Genomic DNA, 19,250 nt, shown 5'->3' on the forward strand with positions numbered 1-19,250 from the left:
ATGTATCATGAATAATATAACAAATACTGTAATATTTTTAACAAAATGAACTTATCAAGTGCATTTTGCACTACTGCAGGACAGTGCAATCACGTGTGTTACATCTATGGATGTTTAAACAGGGGTTATGATTCAAATGGAATTGTTTGTGTGGCCCTGGATGACAGTGACACTGTATAAATTGCAATGATGTAGCCTATGTATGGAAGAAAGGTAAAACCTCACTATAGGAGAATAACTGAGGCCCAAGCCTTTCCGAAAAAAACGACATCCGGACTTCCCCCTGCTAACACCTTATTGTGGTGAACACAGCTGAAGTGGTCACGCAGTCTGGACTGCTTCTGGCTTTTTTGCATTTTTTCTGATATACCTGTACAGCAGGGGTTGGCAACCTTTTGAACATGGTGTGCCAATTTATAATTAATGCCAATTTTTTCGCCACTTTGCATGTCAGGTAAGATTTTTTAACACTGTAGCAACCGTGTTAATTGATTTAGTAAGAAAGGATGTGCCCACCTCTCTCTCTCTCTCTCTCTTTGCATTTTCAATATTTTCTTTGTTACACTGGATCACGTTGAGTGCCATAGTATAACACTTCACGTGCCAAGTCTGGCACGCGTGCCTAGGGTTGCCGACCCCTGCTGTACAGTATAAGAATTTAACACACTTGCCGGTGTATAAGGCCGACCTGTGTATCAGACTATTCCCAATATTTCCATACAAAATGTGGGTTTAGGGGTATACCCTGTGCATAAGATAAGTACCAACTCTTTAGACACTGGGAGCTCGCTGCCCCAGTAACCCCAGTCTTTTATCACGCTTTCCACTGACCAGTGAAGTGATATGATTATCACATTGCTCAGCAACACAGCCTTTGGTTAGGTTTTACTTTAAACCAGCTTCTATGGGTTTTACAAGCTATTTAAGCTGCATGTACCACCTCCGATATCAAAATGGGTTATAAATTTAATATTCGAGTATAAACTCAAACCGTACTAAAAACCTAAAATCATGTGACCGAGAATTTTACAAAACAAGTTAAAGGAAAGTTACAATTTATTAGTGTCATCACATCAACTGTCAGTGATTGAAAACCTTCAAAATCAGTATTATCCACACCTGACATCATCAGTTCATAAACTTCATCCATCGTTAAAGTTTGCAGTCCTTCGTCATAAGGATCAAACTCTGAATTCAAAGGTGTAGTTTTGGCATCCTCTTCCTCATCCACTCACAAAATGTCATCTTCTGTCATCCACTGAACTGGATATTCCACATTTCTTGAAACAGTTGATGATTGTTTCCACAGGAATATCATTCCATGTCTTGATGATAAAATCACAGCTCATCCAGACCTGAAGCAGGTATAATCTGACCACACTTGTATACCACATTTTACCAATGATCATTCATTCGTTCCACTGCTCACGGATGCGGTTTTTGAATGGTTTATTCAGACAGACATCCAGTAGTTGTATGACATAAGTTAATCCACGAGGAATAACGACAATGTCACTTCTGTTTGTCACTGTTGGTAATGAGCCTTGCTTCATATCTGGCAACCCTGCACTCGGTGGTAATTTGTAAACAACCCAGCCAGTCGCTACTGAGATACATGATGGAGATCATGGCATGGGCTCAACAGGTTAATCATCTTTCTTACATCCTCACGGCTGTATCCATGAAGGTATTTTTTATAAAAGTTTCTTTCATACAGAAATCAAGTTGTGTTTGATGATGATGTTAGTAATTTCAACAGTTTTTGACCATATATGTACTCTGTTCTGGGAAACAATGATCAAGGTGAATGTTTGGTGATGTTCCCTATCATGCTTATGGATCCCATAACCTCAGCATGTAGAGGTTATGATTTTATACCAGGTGTTTAGGACGACCCCACAGTTCGGGGCATTTTTTTACGAGGTTCAAGAGTCGCCCTATACACCGGCAAATACGGTAGTCTGGTAGTTCCTCGATTCCGATAAAAGTGAATTTTGGGTCTAATGAAGTCTGTTACATAGAGGTTTTACTGTACAGTGTACATTGGATATCTGGGCAAATGGTGACTGGAAAGTTAAATTCCCCAAGCTTCTCAGTTAACTGGGATTGTACAGAATACAGTTACAGGTATACCCTGATAAACTATCTGTCTATCTATTGCCAGACGCCTCAATCCCGTTCGGGGTGGCCACAAACAAATCGCCTCCACGTCGCCCTGTCCCCTGCCATTTCACTGCCCTGCTCCCAACTCACACCCGCCTCTCTCATATACCTCTCTACCCCATCCCTCCATCTCATCCTCGGCCTCCCCCTCCCTCTCACTCACATACACTCTCTTCGTCAGTTTTTCACCCTCCATACTCTCCACATGGCCAAACCACCTCAGTGCATTCCTCCTAACGCTTCCTATCACATCCACATCCACACCAAAACGCTCCTTTATATCCTCATTTGTCAGCCTGTCTCTCCATGTGACTCCACAGGCTCCTCTTAACTCATTTCCACTGCTCTCACTCTTGACTTGTGCCCTTCCAACAATGTCCAAGCTTCACTTCCATACGTTAGAGTTGGTATCACAATACTGTCACGTAGTAACTTTTTCACTTCCATGCTCACTTCCCTGTTTCTTATCACTGCCTTCAAGGAAGCAGCAACCTTTCTTCCCTGCTGTACCCTTTCAAGCACTTCACCCTCCAAACCTCCATCCTTACTCATCACACTACCCAAGTACTTAACGTACTCATATTTTCCAATTCCTCACCATCCAACCTCGCTGTACATTCACTGCCTTCACCTCTCTCAAAGACCATCACTTTACTCTTCCCTACATTCACCTTTAGATTCCGTTTCTTACACACTCTCCCAAACTCATCCACCAAGCCTTGCAGCTCCCCTTCGTCTTCACTCAACAACACAGTATCATCTGCACACAGCAGTACAGGGAGTTTCCAAACACTACCCTCTCTCATCAGGGCCGCTCCAACAACCACTACCCTACCTTGTACCTCATTTATTACCCCATCCATGTACAGATTGAACAACCATGGAGACATGACACATCCCTGTTTCAACCCAACCTTCAAAGAGAAGAATTCACTCAGTTCACCATCCACATGCACTGCAGTCTTAGCATCATCATACATACTCTTCACAGCATTCAACAACTTCCCAGCTACTCCATATATTCTTAATACTTTCCACAATCCTTGTCTATCCACCCCGTCATATGCTTTCTCCAAATCCATGAAAGCCGCATACAACTTCTTTTCCTTCTCTAGAAACTTTTCCACGAAAGATCTAAGAATGAATATCTGATCTACACAACCTGATAAACGATAACCCTAAATGCAATACCCCGGCTTAACGATGGGGGCAGAAATACCACCATATCCCGCCTAATGATGGCCAAACCCCGGTTTAACGATGGGTTAAGTTTTTTTTTACCAACTTTGATGATACTGGAGACTTAAATTTTGTTTAGACTGATTTTTTTTTTTAACCAATATTGATGATATTCTAGACTTAAATTTTGTTTAGGTTGACTTATACACTATTTTTTGATATATTAATGTGTTTTAGTCACAGGTGGGGTGAATACTGTCATTTTGGGATACAGTTGACTTGTTTGATTTTTTCCAGACATGTTTGACAATTTTCAGATTTTATTATTGGGTTTAGATGAGTTATAAACTGCTTAGTTTAGCTTGTTTTAAAGCTGATTGGGGGTTTAGGTGAGCTACAAACCTGTTTCTGGGCTCATTTGGGTGGGTTTAGGACTTGGTTGGGGGGAAACCCAAAGCTCAAAAATGCATCCCTATACCCTACATGTTAAATCTACCCTGATATACCATACTGCACCTAGCAATGGGCTTTTACTAAATCAATAGCATCATTAAACTGGGGTGTACCTGTACTACACATACAACTTCCTAAATGAAGCTAGCTTGTTTTCATTTAGTGTGGCTACCGTGTTGGTAGACAGTATTTCTCATTCATTCACTGCATAATTGAATAATAATATTAGTTTGTTTTCATTTGGTGTGGCTACTGTTTTGATCACTACCAGTTTTTGTTTGTAGCATATGCACCACATGAGGACAGGAGTGAGACAGAGAAAGACAGGTTTTGGGATGAGCTGGATGAAGTAGCAGAGAAATGCCCAGGAGTTATAAAGCGATTGTAATGGGCAATATGAATAGCAAGGTAGGCATTTGTCCTCTGAATGATATCACCATCCTAATCATCATCATCATCATCATTATCTGCAATTCCTTTCCTACTCTAGGGCAGGGGGAGGAGAAGCAACGCCCAGACTGCCCAAGTTTGCCCAGTTCAATGGTCCACGCTTCCATTCACTCCATTCAAGTTCCCAGAATCCTGGCTCTATCTGATATGCCAAAAAACTTTCATTATATTCTGTAGCCTTACATAAACGTATCCGATAGAATCAGTCCGAACGCTGTCACATTAAAAAGGGGTGCCAAGTCCTTGATCATGCACTTCATCTCACAACATTCATCCAGCCAGCTCGATCTCTTGTCGGTCCCCTGGCCTCACTGTCTTCCATACCTCTCTTCCTCACACATTCATCCACCATATCCCTTCACCTTCTCCTTGGCCTAATTTGCCTCCTCCCTCCTTCAGATGTGCTTAGATATAACTTTTTCACCACTCTGATGTCATCCATTCTCTTCACATGACCATACCGTCTCAGTACACTCTCTTCGATTTTGGCGTCCACAGACTTCCTCACTCAACATATTTTACGAATCACATTATTCTGTGTCCTATCCACTCTCTATACTCCACACACATTCCTCAGCAGTCCCATCTCCATTGCTCTCACTCTTGACTTTTCATTTTCAAGGCACACCATAGTCTCACATCCATATGTTAAAGCTGGCACTAACACTCCTTCATGTAAGCCTAGTGCAGCTGCAACACTCAAGCCTCTGTTTCTTATCATAACACCAGCTAATATCCTTCCTTGCATCACTCCCCTTTCCACTTCTTTTACACATTTTCCTCTCTTTTCTATCACCATATCCAGGTATCTGAATTCTCTCACCAATTCGTCTCTCCATTCACTGTAACATCACACTGGGAGTCACCATCTCTTTCAATAACCATCACTTTATTCTTTTCTACGTTTACTCTCAAGACATGACATTAACAGACATCAGCAAAACTCTGTACTACTCTCCCAAGTTCTTGTCCAGTATCTGCAAGTAGTATTGCATCATCAGCAAACACTGCATTTGTGACATTCCATCCATCACCATTCATTACTAATCCCATCCCTCTCTCCATTACTTGTGTTTTTACTTCTGTCATCACCCCATTCATACATATATTGGACAACCATGGGGACATCACACAAATTTGATGCATGCCCACACTGATCATGAACCATTCACTTACATGCGTATTTACCCTTACACATGCATCACTACCATCATAAAACTCTTGATGGCACCTAGCACCTTATCATCTACACCGTTAAAGAATCCTCAATAATCCTTCTCTGTCATACAATTTTTCCAGATCCATGAATCCCATAAACACCTTATAGTCCTTCTCACAATGATATAATGGGTAATGAATGATATAATGGGTAATAATGGAGTACCACGAGAGAATGATAATGGAAAGCGAATAAAGGAAATGTGTCAGGAAAGGAGGTTGTGCATCTGTAATTCTGATTTTTAACACAAAGGTGTACATAAATATACGTGCTATAGACAGAATGGAGATCATGTTGAAAGGAGCCTGACTGACTAGGTGCTCGCAGAGAAATCAATGCTGGGTAGTGTTGCTGATACGAGGGAAGTGAGAGGAAGATGTGAAGGTATGTAGATCATATGATTGTGGTATGCAAGATCAAGCTGAGAGGAGGGAGGTGGACCAAGAGAGAGAGGAGCAGTCAGGGAGAGAGACTGAAAGTCGAGAAGCTGAGGATCAAAGAAATGGCAGATGAATACAGGACCAAAGTAGGGGAGGAGTTAGAATCAGTGAACTGGAATGATATGGATCTGGACAGCTTGTGGAATGTATATAGGGACTGCCTAGTTAGGAATGTTAATGCAGTGTGTGGTGTGGCAAGAGTAACAACAAGGAAGAAAGGTACAGCATGGTGGGATGAAGAGATTAAGAGAGCAGTGGAGGAAAAGAGGAAGAAGTGGCTAGAGTGGACACAGCACAGGAGTTCAGCTGAAATAAGAAACGAATATACTGAGATTAACCCTTTCATTACCAATCGATGCAGGCTGCATCCAACCACAAGGGAGTACTTGGTACACAGTCCTGGGCTCCAAAGGCTACAACAACGAGAGACCCCTCCTGTCACTGCGCTATTCCCGCGCACTTGAGAGTTCAGAAACAATTTATCCTCACACCCATGTTTATGCTTTGATAATCATAATTCTTTTTTCACCGTGTAAAAAAGATCAGCCAAATGTAAAGTATGCCTTAATTATTAATTTTTTTACTTAAAGTATTTTTCATTTTGTTCTAACAGAAATATAATTTTCATGGTAAATGTTACTGAGAAAAAGTTACAGCGAATTTAATTGGCTCCATTTTGGTGTATAAAGAATTACTTTAAGTCAATAAGGGCCGATTTTACGAAGCACAAAAGGAAATTATCTTACGTTCGAGCAAAGGCCCGTAGCACACTGACTGGGGCAGTGGGGCGATGCTGGGTGCAGGGTGGGTTTAGCGCGGCGGAGGAATACACGGGGATGCAAATGGTGCTTTGTTTTCACCCAGAAATGGATCCAAAATCATCACATAACCAAAAAAACAGGGGCCATTTCGTTCAATGCTATCGGCGTCAAATGATAACAAGTGGTTGAAAAGTGCGCAGACGCAGCCTGCATCAAATGGTAACGAGTGCATGAAATCTGCACCACACCCATAAACACCAAAGGGTTAAGAAGCACATTAAATGACTAGTGAAGAGGAAAATGAAGGAGATAAATGATGATCTAGGAAGAAAATGAATGCAAATTACTCTGAAAACAGGACGTTATTAGAAATGGAGCGGAAAAGTAAAATTGACAGTGGAAAGAAATGTGAAAGTGTGAAGGATATACGTGGTAGATTATTAATCCATGGGGATGGAGTAAGGACTAGATGGAAGGAATATTATGAAAGTATGATGAATGGGAATGGAGAAAGCAAAGCAACTGTTAACATAATTAGTTTTGGGGGTGTACAGAGAAGGAATGCAGCGCCAGGAAAAGTGACAGTTGGAGAGGTGAAAAATACTGTGAAGTGACTGAAAAATGGGAAAGCAGATGGGGCTGATGAGGTGTATGTAGAGATATAGTGGAAAATGCGGAATGAAGTGTTTGTTGGAGATATGTAAGAAGACATGGATGAGTGAAACTGTGTCAGCAGAGTGGAAAAAGGCAGTGGTTGTACCCATATACAAAAATACAGGTGCGTGAATTGAGCGCAAAAATTATTGTGGCATAAGTGTATTCAGTGTGGTATGGAAAGTATATGGAAGAATTATTACTGAGAAAGTAAGCATGAGATCAAAGGTCCTAGTGAGTGATGAACAGGGTGGTTTTAGGAGTGGCAGAGGATGTGTGGATCAAATATTTGCAGTAAGACAGATAGTGGGAAAGGCGCGTGAGAAGGACTATAAGGTGTTTATGGCATTCACGGATCTGGAAAAAGCATACAACAAAGCAGACAGAGATGGATTATGGAAGGTTTTGTGCATGTACAGTGTAGATGGTAAGGTGCTAGGTGCCATATATATATATATACTGGGTATATATATATATACATATATATGGATGGGGTGATGAGATCAGTAAAAACATGAGTAATGGAGAGAGGGATGGCACTGGTAATGAATGGTGATGGATGGAATATCTCAAATTTGTTGAATGCTGATGATGCAGTACTGCTTGCAAGTACCGGACAAGAACTTGGTAGGCTAGTGCAGAGTTTTGCTGATGTCTGTAAGCATCGTTCCTTGAGAGTAAATGTAGAAAAGAGTAAAGTGATGGTTATTGAGAGAGAAGGTGACTCACAGTGCAATCTAACAGTGAATAGAGAGAGACTGGAATTGGTGAGAGAGTTCAAAGATCTGGGTACAGCGATAGAAAAGAGAGGAAAACGTGCAAAAGAAGTGGAATTTTATGTGAAACAAGGAAGGAAAGTAGCTGGTGCAATGAAGACCTTGATAAAAAACAGGCTTGAGTGTTGCAGCTGCACAAGGCTTACATGATGGAATGTTAGTGCCAACTTTAACATATGGATGTGAGACTATGGTGTGGCATGAAAATGTAAAGTTAAGAGTATGAGCAGTGGAGATGGGACTGCTGAGGAATGTATGTGGAGTACAGAGAGTGGACAGGATACTGAATAATATGACTCGTGAAAGATGTGGAGTGAGGAAGTCTGTGGACACCAGAACTGAAGAGAGTGTACTGAGTTGGTTTGGTCACTTGGAGAATGGATGACAACAGAGTGATGAAAAAGGTATATCCGAGCAAATTTGAAGGAGGGAGGAGATGAGGTAGGCCAAGAAGAAGGTGGAGGGACATGGTGGATGAGTGTGTGAGGAAGCGAGATACGGAATTTGGTGAGGCTAAGGGACTAACAAGAGACCAAGATGGCTGGATGAATTTTGTGCGGAGAAGCGCATAACCAGGGATTTGGCACCCCTTTTAATATGATAGCGTTCAGACTGACCATCAGATAGGTATATGTGAAGCTACAGAACATGGTGAAATTTTTTTTGGCCTATCTGATGCAGCCAGGATTCCTTGGCCTTGAATAATATATGAATGGATGCATGGCCTCTTGAACTGGGCAAACTTGGGCTGTCTCAACGTTGATACTCTTCACCCTGCTCTAGGGTGGGAAGGAGGTCCGGATAATGACAATGATGATGATGATGATTCACAGCTAATGATGACTGCATTAACAAGTCAGTACAAGTCTTAATAACGACTTAAGTACCAAGCTCTCAGTCTGTGAGTGAGTGGATGGGTGAAGTAACCAGTTACATACAAGAATTAGGTATTTACCTAAAATGTGGGTACATAATTTTGGCAGTCTCTGGCTGTTCCTGTATTACAGAAACAACTCCAAGTTTAATAATGCTGATAATCAAAAAAACTTATTAATCAATGATTGTTTTTTAATTTCTAGACTGTGATTTACTGAGTACCAGTATTGTTAACTTATTATCTGATTATTATACATAAATTTAAAAAAATGACAATGCATAAATAATGCCTCATATTACGATTACTTGACTAGTGATCATTATTAACCCCAACTCTAAGCCAGTGAGGCTGGTAAACTGGTTCATTAGAATAAAGCCCTCTTATCTGCCGGCTTGAAAGGTGTAATGCCAATTTACTGCCCTCCCTAACCTTCCGTTTCCCCTTCTTTCTTTCATGTCTCCTGTACACTTCAGCAAACCTTTTATAATAGTGTAAAGGATGAAAACAAACAAACGAGTGATCAGCACAAGGTGCCTGAGGTGTGTGGCCATACTGGAGCACACAACACCAACCTGGTAGTTGCTCACAGGTAAGCAGATGCCACTGATGAGTTTTCACTGAAGGTTCTTTTCTCTGCCAAGATATTGATAGTACTGGAAATCTATTCCTGCCACCACCACAGGATATACAGTTTTGAGGCACTACATCCTTTGAGCTATAAAACACTGGGTTTTATTCAAAACTTGCCAATATAGTAAACTCGCAATTATCTGCCGTTGCAATATCTGGCCCAATGCAATATCCAAAGCTGTTGGCTCAGCTCTATTAAAGCAATATCTGGTGAAATTATGCAACATCCAGTGCTGAAATGGAATGTAACTGGCGGTTCTATGCAATATCCAGCGTTGAGGCATATCAACCAGTTTGTAAGTGGTAGGCAACCAACATTGTATTATTGTATTACGCTCACCATCCACTCACTCAATGTAGTGCTGCTCTCGGGTGTCTACCCTTTCCTCTCCTCCACCTTTCTTTCCTTCCATCCTCTTCTGTCTTTCCTGCCTTCATTCTTTCCTCGTCCTTCTGCCTACAAGTAACTTTACACTCCCTTTTCTGTCTTTCTTTCCTTCATTTTTTCCTCTTCCTTCTGCCTGTGGGTGACTCTACACTGAGTGACAAGCCAAATGGTTTCCTGTACACCAGGACACCATTTACTACACTGGGTGGTAACGATATGACCAAATTTTGGCGCCTGGTGGTTTAGCGGGTAATTATTGCGCTCCAATCGATTTAGTGAGTAATTACAGCGCCCCCAATCGGATTGAGCCAGTGAAGGTTTATATCCAAGGGATGGTTGGGGTTTACTGCTCATGTAATGCCACTCAGGGATGAATGAGGCTGGTCACACTCATCCTAAATGCCAGGACCAACTTGCCTAGCCCTGGGTTCCTACACTCCTCATGGGGCAGTGCAGGACTGGATGATGAATGAATGAATGAATCATTATTCTATTGTATTTTATGCATAGTTTTCATCTTTTACTTATGGGAAAGTTTTTAGGACAGAAAGTTGAGAAGGAGAGTAACACAATAGCCAGCTTGATGCCAAATGTTGAGCCAATGGAGGGTACGATGCAATATCCTGCATTTCACATCATTTGGCGTGGCTGAATCACAATGGATAATTGAAAGTTTACTGTACATAGGACACAGATTAGGTTATGAATGATGAAGCAACAAGTATGGAAGAGGGGAGGTAAGCTAGCTGTTCATAGTGAGTGATGGAATATTTCAGATCTTATCACTGCAGATGATGCTGGATTACTGTGTTTGCTATTAGTGAATAACACCTACTAGGACTAATTCAAGGTTTCATGAATGTCTATGTGAGGCAAGGTCTGAAATTAAATGAGTGAAGTGATACATACTGAAAGAAAAGTGACTACCAGTGTGATGTACAGGTTAACTAGTATAGATCTGCACTGGTTAAACAATCTAAGTAAAGCAGTGCAATGGCTGAAGAAAGTTAAATGAGTAAAGGAATTAGGATGCACTGTGGCTCAAGAAAGAAAAATTGTCAGCATTATGAAGGTTTTGATATGAAAAGGATTTAAGTACAAGGGCTATAGGCATACTGCACAAAGGTGTGTTAGTGTCCACATTAATGAGTGTGACTCTGGTATGGCATGAATTTTGATATCACCAATGACAGTTTTCCAAACTGGACCATTAAAAAATATATGTGGGTTGCAGAGGTTCAACAGAATAGGATGAAACACAAACAAATTCTTGAGAGAAAGAGAGAGAGAGAGAGAGAGGGGGGGGGGAGTGTGTCTAGGCAGCATGGTTATATGTAGGCAGCATGGTTATATGAAGTTAATTAGACGTATATGTGAGTGAGTTTGAAGGTGAGGTGGTGTAAAAGCCTAGAAAATGGGTGGTGGAAAATTAAATGAAGAGAGAATGTGAATAAAGCAACATAAGGAAGATGAGGATTGAAACAAAACTGGCAAAGGAGAGAAATGGAAGGATGAAGTATGCATCAATTGCATTTGCACCCCCTATGTTTAAGCCTGATACTTAACAGAATGGCTCTATCCCACACACATCTGTGAAACTCATCTAAAATGAAAACCTAGATCTGTTTACAGCCATCTGCCTATAAGTTGAACCATACAATTTTGAGTCACCCTGTCGACAGTACTCTTACTTCTATGGTTTTACCTTCCTATGACTGTATCCTACTGATTAAACTTTCTTTTAAATCACTGATGATAATGAAGATGATGATGACTTTGAAGGTTAAGATGGCAGTGGTGGCAATGGTGATGACCTTGAAGGTTATGACAACGATGATGATGACGATGATGATGATGATGAAAATTTGCATCAGCAGATTCTCTTTGTATCTCTTACCTTGATCTCATCGTCAAGTTTCTGAGTATCGTCATCATTATCATCTTCAAGGGCTGAGAGGAATTTGTCACCGTAACCAGCATCCTTGAGACGCTGTTCTGCGGCAGACATGCTGAAGTAGGTGCAACATTGCTCTGGTGATACCATAGCCCTGATCTCTTCTTCAGTTGGCAGTCTGAACTCAGGCTTGATTACCCACCAGTTACTGTTCAAAAGAAAGAATACTGTTTAAGTAATATTATTTTTACATTTCTTTCCTAACCCTCTGAGACTGAAGGCAAATTCAGAGTGAATCCTGAAAGGTACCTAAGTTACATCAAATTACAAAAATATGCAATACTATATCATTTTTTCTTTTTTTTTTTTGTGCCTTTTCTAATCTGACTACAAGTTTTTACATCTACCTATCAATCTATAGCTGGATGCCATAATCCTGTAAGGGGTGGCCACTTGTCTTTGAGTTAGTTATTTAACAGAGTGGGGCACTAACCCTCCAGTAACCCACTTGTTGACACGTAGGGAACACACACAGGTTGGTTATATGGTTATGGTCCAGTGTTGTAAATGGTTTCCTGACTTAAAGGAACCAATAAGGCTTTTAACTTATGGTAAAGGTGCCTGAAAAGGAAAGAAAGATAATAAAAGCAACAGAAAAGATGGAAGAAATAGGAAGAAAGGAGGGCAGACACATAAAAAGAATGATAAAGGTGAAGGAAGAAGTTGGCAGCACTACATCAAGTGAGTGGATGGTGGTTGCCACCACCTTCCATCAAGTTTTTACATATGCCACTGAAACTGCTAAAAATTATAATACAGCCATCTCAGACATTTTAACACTTGCAAGTTCAAGTCTCAATAGTAAGGTTGAACAATGATCATCACTCACCTGTGGGTAATCTCTCACTTCTTGTGTAATATGTGTAAATAATTAACAGTAAAAAAACTTGCTTGGTATTTCCACTGTTTGGATGCAGCATAAGAAAAAGTTGACTGACGAGGTAAAGCTGACCAAAATTTACACAAAGAGTATAAATCTTAAATATTTACTACAAGAATACAACAACTCCTTAAATTTCTTGCCCATCTGATGCTGTAAAAGCTCACTAAATTTAAAATACTGAAACTTACACACAACTCTTATGGAGATAATTAATTTTGGTCAATACAAGGTTGTGTGATGTCCCCGTGGTTGTTCAATATATATATATGGATGGGGTGATGAGAGAAGTAAAAACATGAGTAATGGAGAGAGGGATGGCACTGGTAATGAATGGTGATAGATGGAATATCTCAAATTAATTGTATGCGGATGATGCAGTGCTGTTTGCAAGTACCAGACAGGAACTTGGTGGGCTAGCAGAGTTTTGCTGATGCCTGTGAGTGTCGTGCCTTGAGAGTAAATGTAGAAAAGAGTAAAGTGATGTTTATTGAGAGAGAAGGTGACTCCCAGTGTGATGTTACAGTGAACAGAGGGAGACTGGAATTGGTGAGAGAGTTCAAATACCTGGGTACAGTGATAGAAAAGAGAGGAAAATGCGCAAAAGAAGTTGAAAGTAGAGTGACACAAGGAAGAAAAGTAGCTGGTGCAATGAAGGCCTTGATAAAAAACAGAGGCTTGAGTGTTGCAGCTGCACAAGGCATACATGTTGGAGTGTTAGTGCCAACTTTAACATATGGATGTGAGACTATGGTGTGTCATGAAAATGAAGTCAAGAGTAAAAGCAGTGGAGATGGGACTGCTGAGGAATGTATGTGGAGTACGGAGGGTGGATAGAATACGAAATAACGTGATTCATGAAAGATGTGGAGTGAAGAAGTCTGTGGACATCAGAATCGAAGAGAGTGTACTGAGATGGTATGGTCATGTGGAGAGAATGTATAACAATAGAAATGTGAAAAAGGTACAGCTACCACAAATAGAATTAAGACCTCCCCCAACAAAGTATTAAAAAACACAGAAATCATAGTATATCACAATGTTTGTTCATGAAATGCCATTCAATAATATCAAATCATGTTTCTCTTGTTCTTCAGGACCAGTTGGATGTATTTTGGCATGGAATCACTTAGATTTTTAAAGTAATCTAAGGACATTTCTTTGCATCAAACATTTGTCAGTTCAGTCTTGAGGTTGTCCAGATTGGGTGTCTTCTTCTCTGCCATGATTTTCTTCATCTTTGCCCAGCAGTTTTCTATCAGATTTAGATCCCGACTGTTGCCAGACCAGTCGAGGACCTCAATCCGATTATCCTGTAGCCATTTTGTCACCTTTCTTGACTTCTGACATGGAGCTGAATCGTGCATGAAAATGTCGCACCCATGAATGGAGAAATTGCAAGATAGTGAGAAGAGGACAGAGTATAAGAGCATAGTGGAAGAAAGATTGGGAAGGTATGAGCTAGAGCAGATGGAAGGGGTGGAAGACGTATGTAAGATATTCACGGAAGAGATAAGCGCAGCGTGTGAGGTGGTTTGTGGAGTGAGGAGGAGATGCAAGGGTGTGCAAGGGACAGCATGGTGGAATGATGAGGTGAAACGAGCTGTGGAACAAAAGAATAAGGCATATGGTGAATGGTTGGCGAGTAGAGGTAGGGGAGAAGATGAGAGAGAGAAGAGAGAGGTATATGTGAGCAGGAGAAGGGAGGTTAAGAGACTGGTGAAGGAGAGTAAGAAGAAAGTGGATGAAGAGTTTGGGAGGAATCTGAGTGTGAAATGGAGGGAGAGTAAGAAATTGTTTTGGAAGGAGGTAAAGAAAGTAAGGATGTGTGAAAGGGGAAATAGTAGGGGAGTGAAAGATAGGAATAATAGATTGTTGGTAGAGAAGAGAGAGAAATTGAGGAGATGGAAGGAGCACTTTGAGGATTTGTTGAATGTAGAGAGTGAGAGCAGTGTGAGTATAAGTGGTTGGGGAATGGCTGGGAGAAGAAGAGATGAGAGGAGGGAGGAAGAGATCAGTAGGTCGGAAGTAGTGGAAGCGATGAAGAAGATTAAGCTGGGAAAGGCCCCAGGAATTGATGGAGTATGTGGTGAAATGCTTAGGTATGGGGGTGAGATTGTTGTGGAGTGGATATGGAAGTTGTGTAGATTGGCTTGGGAAGAGGAAGGGTTCCAGAGGACTGGAAATCAGGTATAATTGTTCCTCTGTACAAAGGAAAAGGGGAGAGAGAAGTATGTGGTAACCATAGGGGTATTTGCCTTCTTAGTGTGACTGGTAAAATATATGGTAGAATACTCATTGATAGGGTTAGGCATATGACAGAGGAGCTAGTTGGAGAAGAACAAGGGGGATTTAGGAAGGGAAAAGGGTGTGTAGATCAGATATTTGTTCTAAGATGTTTAGTGGAGAAGTATCTAGAGAAGGGAAGGAAAGTGTACGCTGCCTTCATGGACTTGGAGAAAGCTTATGACAGAATAGATAGGAAAGGTATGTGGAAGGTATTAAGAATATATGGAGTGGAGGAAATTGTTGAGTGCTGTGAAGAGTATGTACGAGGGAGCTAGGGCTACGGTGCGAGTGGTTGGTGAGCTGAGTGAGTTCTTTGATCTCAATGTGGGACTGAAACAGGGGTGTGTAATGTCTCCATGGCTGTTTAATATATATATGGATGGGGTCGTAAAGGAGGTACAAGGTAGGGCAGTGGATGTGGGGGTGGCCCTAACGAATGAGGGTGAGATTTGGAAGCTTCCGGTGTTGCTGTTTGCTGATGATACAGTATTGTTGAGTGAAGATGAATGGGAGTTGCAAGGTTTGGTGAATGAATTTGGGACAGTGTGTAGGAGGAGGAAGCTGAAAGTTAATGTAAACAAAAGTAAAGTTATGGTGTTTGAGAGGAATGAAGTCACAGAGTGTGCAGTGAGGTTGGATGGTGAGGATATGGAGAATGTGAGTGCATTCAAGTACTTGGGTAGTGTGATGAGTAAGGATGGAACTTTGGGGGATGAAGTACATGAAAGGGTACAGCAGGGAAGGAAGGTTGTAGGCATGCTGAAAGCAGTAATGAGAAATAGGGAAGTGAGTATGGAAGTTAAGAAGTCTCTGCATGATGGTATTGTGATCCCTACCCTGACGTATGGAAGCGAGGCGTGGACCTTGCAAGAGGGGAACAAGTCAAGAGTGAGAGCAGTGGAAATGAGTTACTTGAGAGGAGCATGTGGAGTGACATGGAGGGACAGGTTGACGAATGAAGAAGTGAAGGAACGTTGTGGGGTAGATGTGGATGTGGTTGAAAAGATCAGGAGAAATACACTGAGGTGGTTTGGACATGTGGAGAGGATGGAGAGTGAAAGACTGACTAAGAGGGTGTATGTGGGTGAGGTGGAGGGAGGGAGAGGGAGGGGTAGACCGAGGATGAGGTGGAGGGATGGAGTTGAGAGGTATATGAGGGAGGGGGGGATGAGTTGGGGGGAGGGGAGTCAAATGGTGGGTGACAGAGTGACTTGGAGGCGTTTTGTCTGCGGCCACCCTTTGCGGGATTAGGGCGTCGGGCTATAGATAGATAGATAGATAGATCTTTCAGAACTTCAATGTACTGGCCACCATTCATGATCAAATTCTTAAGAAGAAAGTAGAGGCCTTCCCTTCCCATTTCACCTGAGAAAAACCTCCATACCATTACTGATTGTAGGTGCTTAACAGTTGGCACTGTGTAAGCAGGGTCCTATTGACTACGGGAGGCAGGGCAACGAACTTCGGCAGAACACACCTGGAACACTTGAAATATGCTTTCATTGGAAAACATAACTTTTCTCCAGTCATCCGATGTCCAGTGTGCATACGTCTTGGCAAACTGAATGCGCTGCTTCTTCATGTGGTCAGTGGGAAGCGGTTTCTTGTCTGTGGTGCGGCTTGGGAAACCCAACTCCTTCTGCAAGCGGTGTTGGATAGTTCGAATTGACACGTCTTGTAACAACTGGGGATGCATTCTCTTCAATTCTGCTGCTGTCAGTCAAGGATTCTTGATTACTTCCCTCTTCAGAAGCATATCTGTACCTCTGGAAGTCGTCCTCTTCTTTCCACCGCCATGCTTGTGCTCTGGTATGACATCAGGTGGCAGGCCGGGTGCTACAGCAAGACTCTTCATGACGGTCGACTTTATGCGTCCAGTAAGTTCACAAAACTCGTGTTGATAGGGACATTATCCTGCCTCTATTCAATGATATGGACCCTCTCATCCCTTAAGCAGTACTTTCCAGGCATGACAACTTGACTCTAGGAATATAACAGGGCAAACAGTAATGCATAAGAAAAAAGAGGGAGGTGCATGCTCGGAGCGACGGGAACATATACTCCCACTCTCGCTTCTGGGCAAGCGCTGACATGCTGAGTGTTTCACCATCTTCCCCCAACACCAGAGTTGTTGCCAATTACTTCTTGCCCCCAAAATTCACTTGGTAGAGGTGGAAACACAAAGCAAAGACAGACAACTCTCCCATAGCAATTCTGTGTGTAGGTCCTAAGTCAATTTGTGGTGGGTATATATCTAAGCAAATCTGAAGGAGGGGGCACGGTAGGCCAAGGAGAAGGTGGAGAGATATGGTGGATGAGTGTATGAGGAAGAGAGGTTTGGAAGTCGGTAAGGCTAGGGAACTGACAAGAGATCGAGCTGGCTGGATGAATGTTGTGAGAAGTGCATGATCGGGGATTTGGCATCCCTTTTTAACGTGGCAGCATCCAGTTTGACTCAATCAGATATGTTTAGCTGAAGCTACAGAACGTGGTGAATGTTTTTAGCGTATCTGATTGAGCCAGGTTTCCTGGGGCTTGAATGATGAGTGAATGAAAGTGTGGCTCATTGGACTAGGCAAATTAGGGTTGTCTGGACAATGCTACTCCTCAACCTGCCCTAGGGTGGGAAAGGAGGTCCGGATGATGATGATGATGATGATGATACATCATTGATGTTTGACCAATTACTGCCTTGTTTCTCAGACTTCTTTGACAAATTATTACCTGTATTAAAGAATCACAACATTAACACAGCACTGATAAAACAGGTAAGAGACAACAGGAAACATGCCTATGTGAGACACAGAGATGATGATCCTGAGTGGATAGTGGGTAGATTATAAGACTTAAGATGGGCTTAGTACTGTACTGTAGTAAATACACATTGCACTACAATTGCTTGGGAGCTCTCATTACATACAGGCATCTCCTAAACTCTACTGCCCTGTATGTACTATAACTTCTATATTTAGGTTGAGCTCTGATGATTCAGAGGGGAACAACATGAACATAACTCAGCCAGCCTTGGCCCAACTCTCAGACCACACAATCTGTCATATTAGAGGATAGAGAGGATATTTTCAGCCAGTGAAGAAGATGATGGTGGCCTAAACCAGAGTCAAATGTTAGTTATTTGTCTAGTCACAAGAATGATCTGGTGGTGAGGATGATGGTGGCCTAAACCAGAGATGAATGCTAATTATCTGTCTGGTCATGAGAATGATTTGGTGGCCTTCACTGTCAACTTTGAAGATTGATCCCCTGCTTTTGACAACCTGAGGATTCTACCCTAAGCTATTAACAAGTCCAGTTTTTCTTAATACAGACATCCCAAAGTTATGTGGCTAGTGTGTTAACCTGGTGTTCTGAGTGGGCTGGATCCACGCAAGTCAAACAACTGAAGCCCATTTTATCAGAGTTAATGTATTAACCTCATCTATATCTGACAACCACTTCCCCCTTTGTATGACCAAACTTGTTTTTTGGCATGCTTTCTAAAGACATACTATATTACACTATTCAGAAGCAAAACAGAGGAGTAACTGGAACTTGGAGAGAGAGAAAAAAAAAAAAAAAAAAAAAAAAAAAAGTTCTACTTGGGGAAGACAGCTACTATCACTACCATAGAGGCTTAGATAGCTGCTCCCATCCAAATTTAACTATTATGATATCTATGGCATAAGGGCTAACAACTGTTGCCTCAATTTTACTGGCAGCAGCATTTTTTTGTCTCCCGTCTCTCCTTTCTTCTCCCTCTGTTCCCTCTTCACCACTTCTCATCCTCTCTTTTCTCTTTCAGTCTTTTCTTTCCTTCTTCTCTCTCTCTCTCTGTCTTATCTCTATTCTTTCCTTCTTCTTCTGTCAATTCTAAAGGAAAAACTGAAAGAAAAAATGAATGACTATGATGATGGCATAATATGTCCCTCCCTCCCTGACCAGTTTGGCCAGTCTGTTTATATAGCCATAGAGGCATACCCTCTCTCACTCCTCACACAAAGAATCCTAAGCAACTGTGGCATAACCATTATTTTTGCTGCTCCTCACTGTTACCCTCCCTTCTTTCCCTAACTGTTCTCCTTCCTCCCTTTCATTCATCTTCCTTCTTTCTCCTTTATCTGTCAGGCACAACTGTTTTTA

The 19,250-nt window shown here is 41.6% G+C and overlaps 1 protein-coding gene across 1 annotated transcript in view; it reads right to left on the reverse strand.

The window, feature by feature from the left end:
- Taf1 (TATA-box binding protein associated factor 1) overlaps nt 1–19,250 on the reverse strand; it is a 667,992-nt gene that overhangs the window by 354,340 nt on the left and 294,402 nt on the right. The window contains exon 16 of the mRNA XM_080273519.1: nt 11,888–12,092. Within this exon, the coding sequence (XP_080129645.1) occupies nt 11,888–12,092 (205 nt within the window). The remainder of the gene's footprint in view (nt 1–11,887; nt 12,093–19,250) is intronic.

This window comes from Coenobita brevimanus, chromosome 55 (genome assembly GCF_032717465.1).
Source record: "Coenobita brevimanus isolate Jiangsu-jjx chromosome 55, ASM3271746v2, whole genome shotgun sequence".
Lineage (NCBI taxonomy): Eukaryota > Metazoa > Arthropoda > Malacostraca > Decapoda > Coenobitidae > Coenobita > Coenobita brevimanus.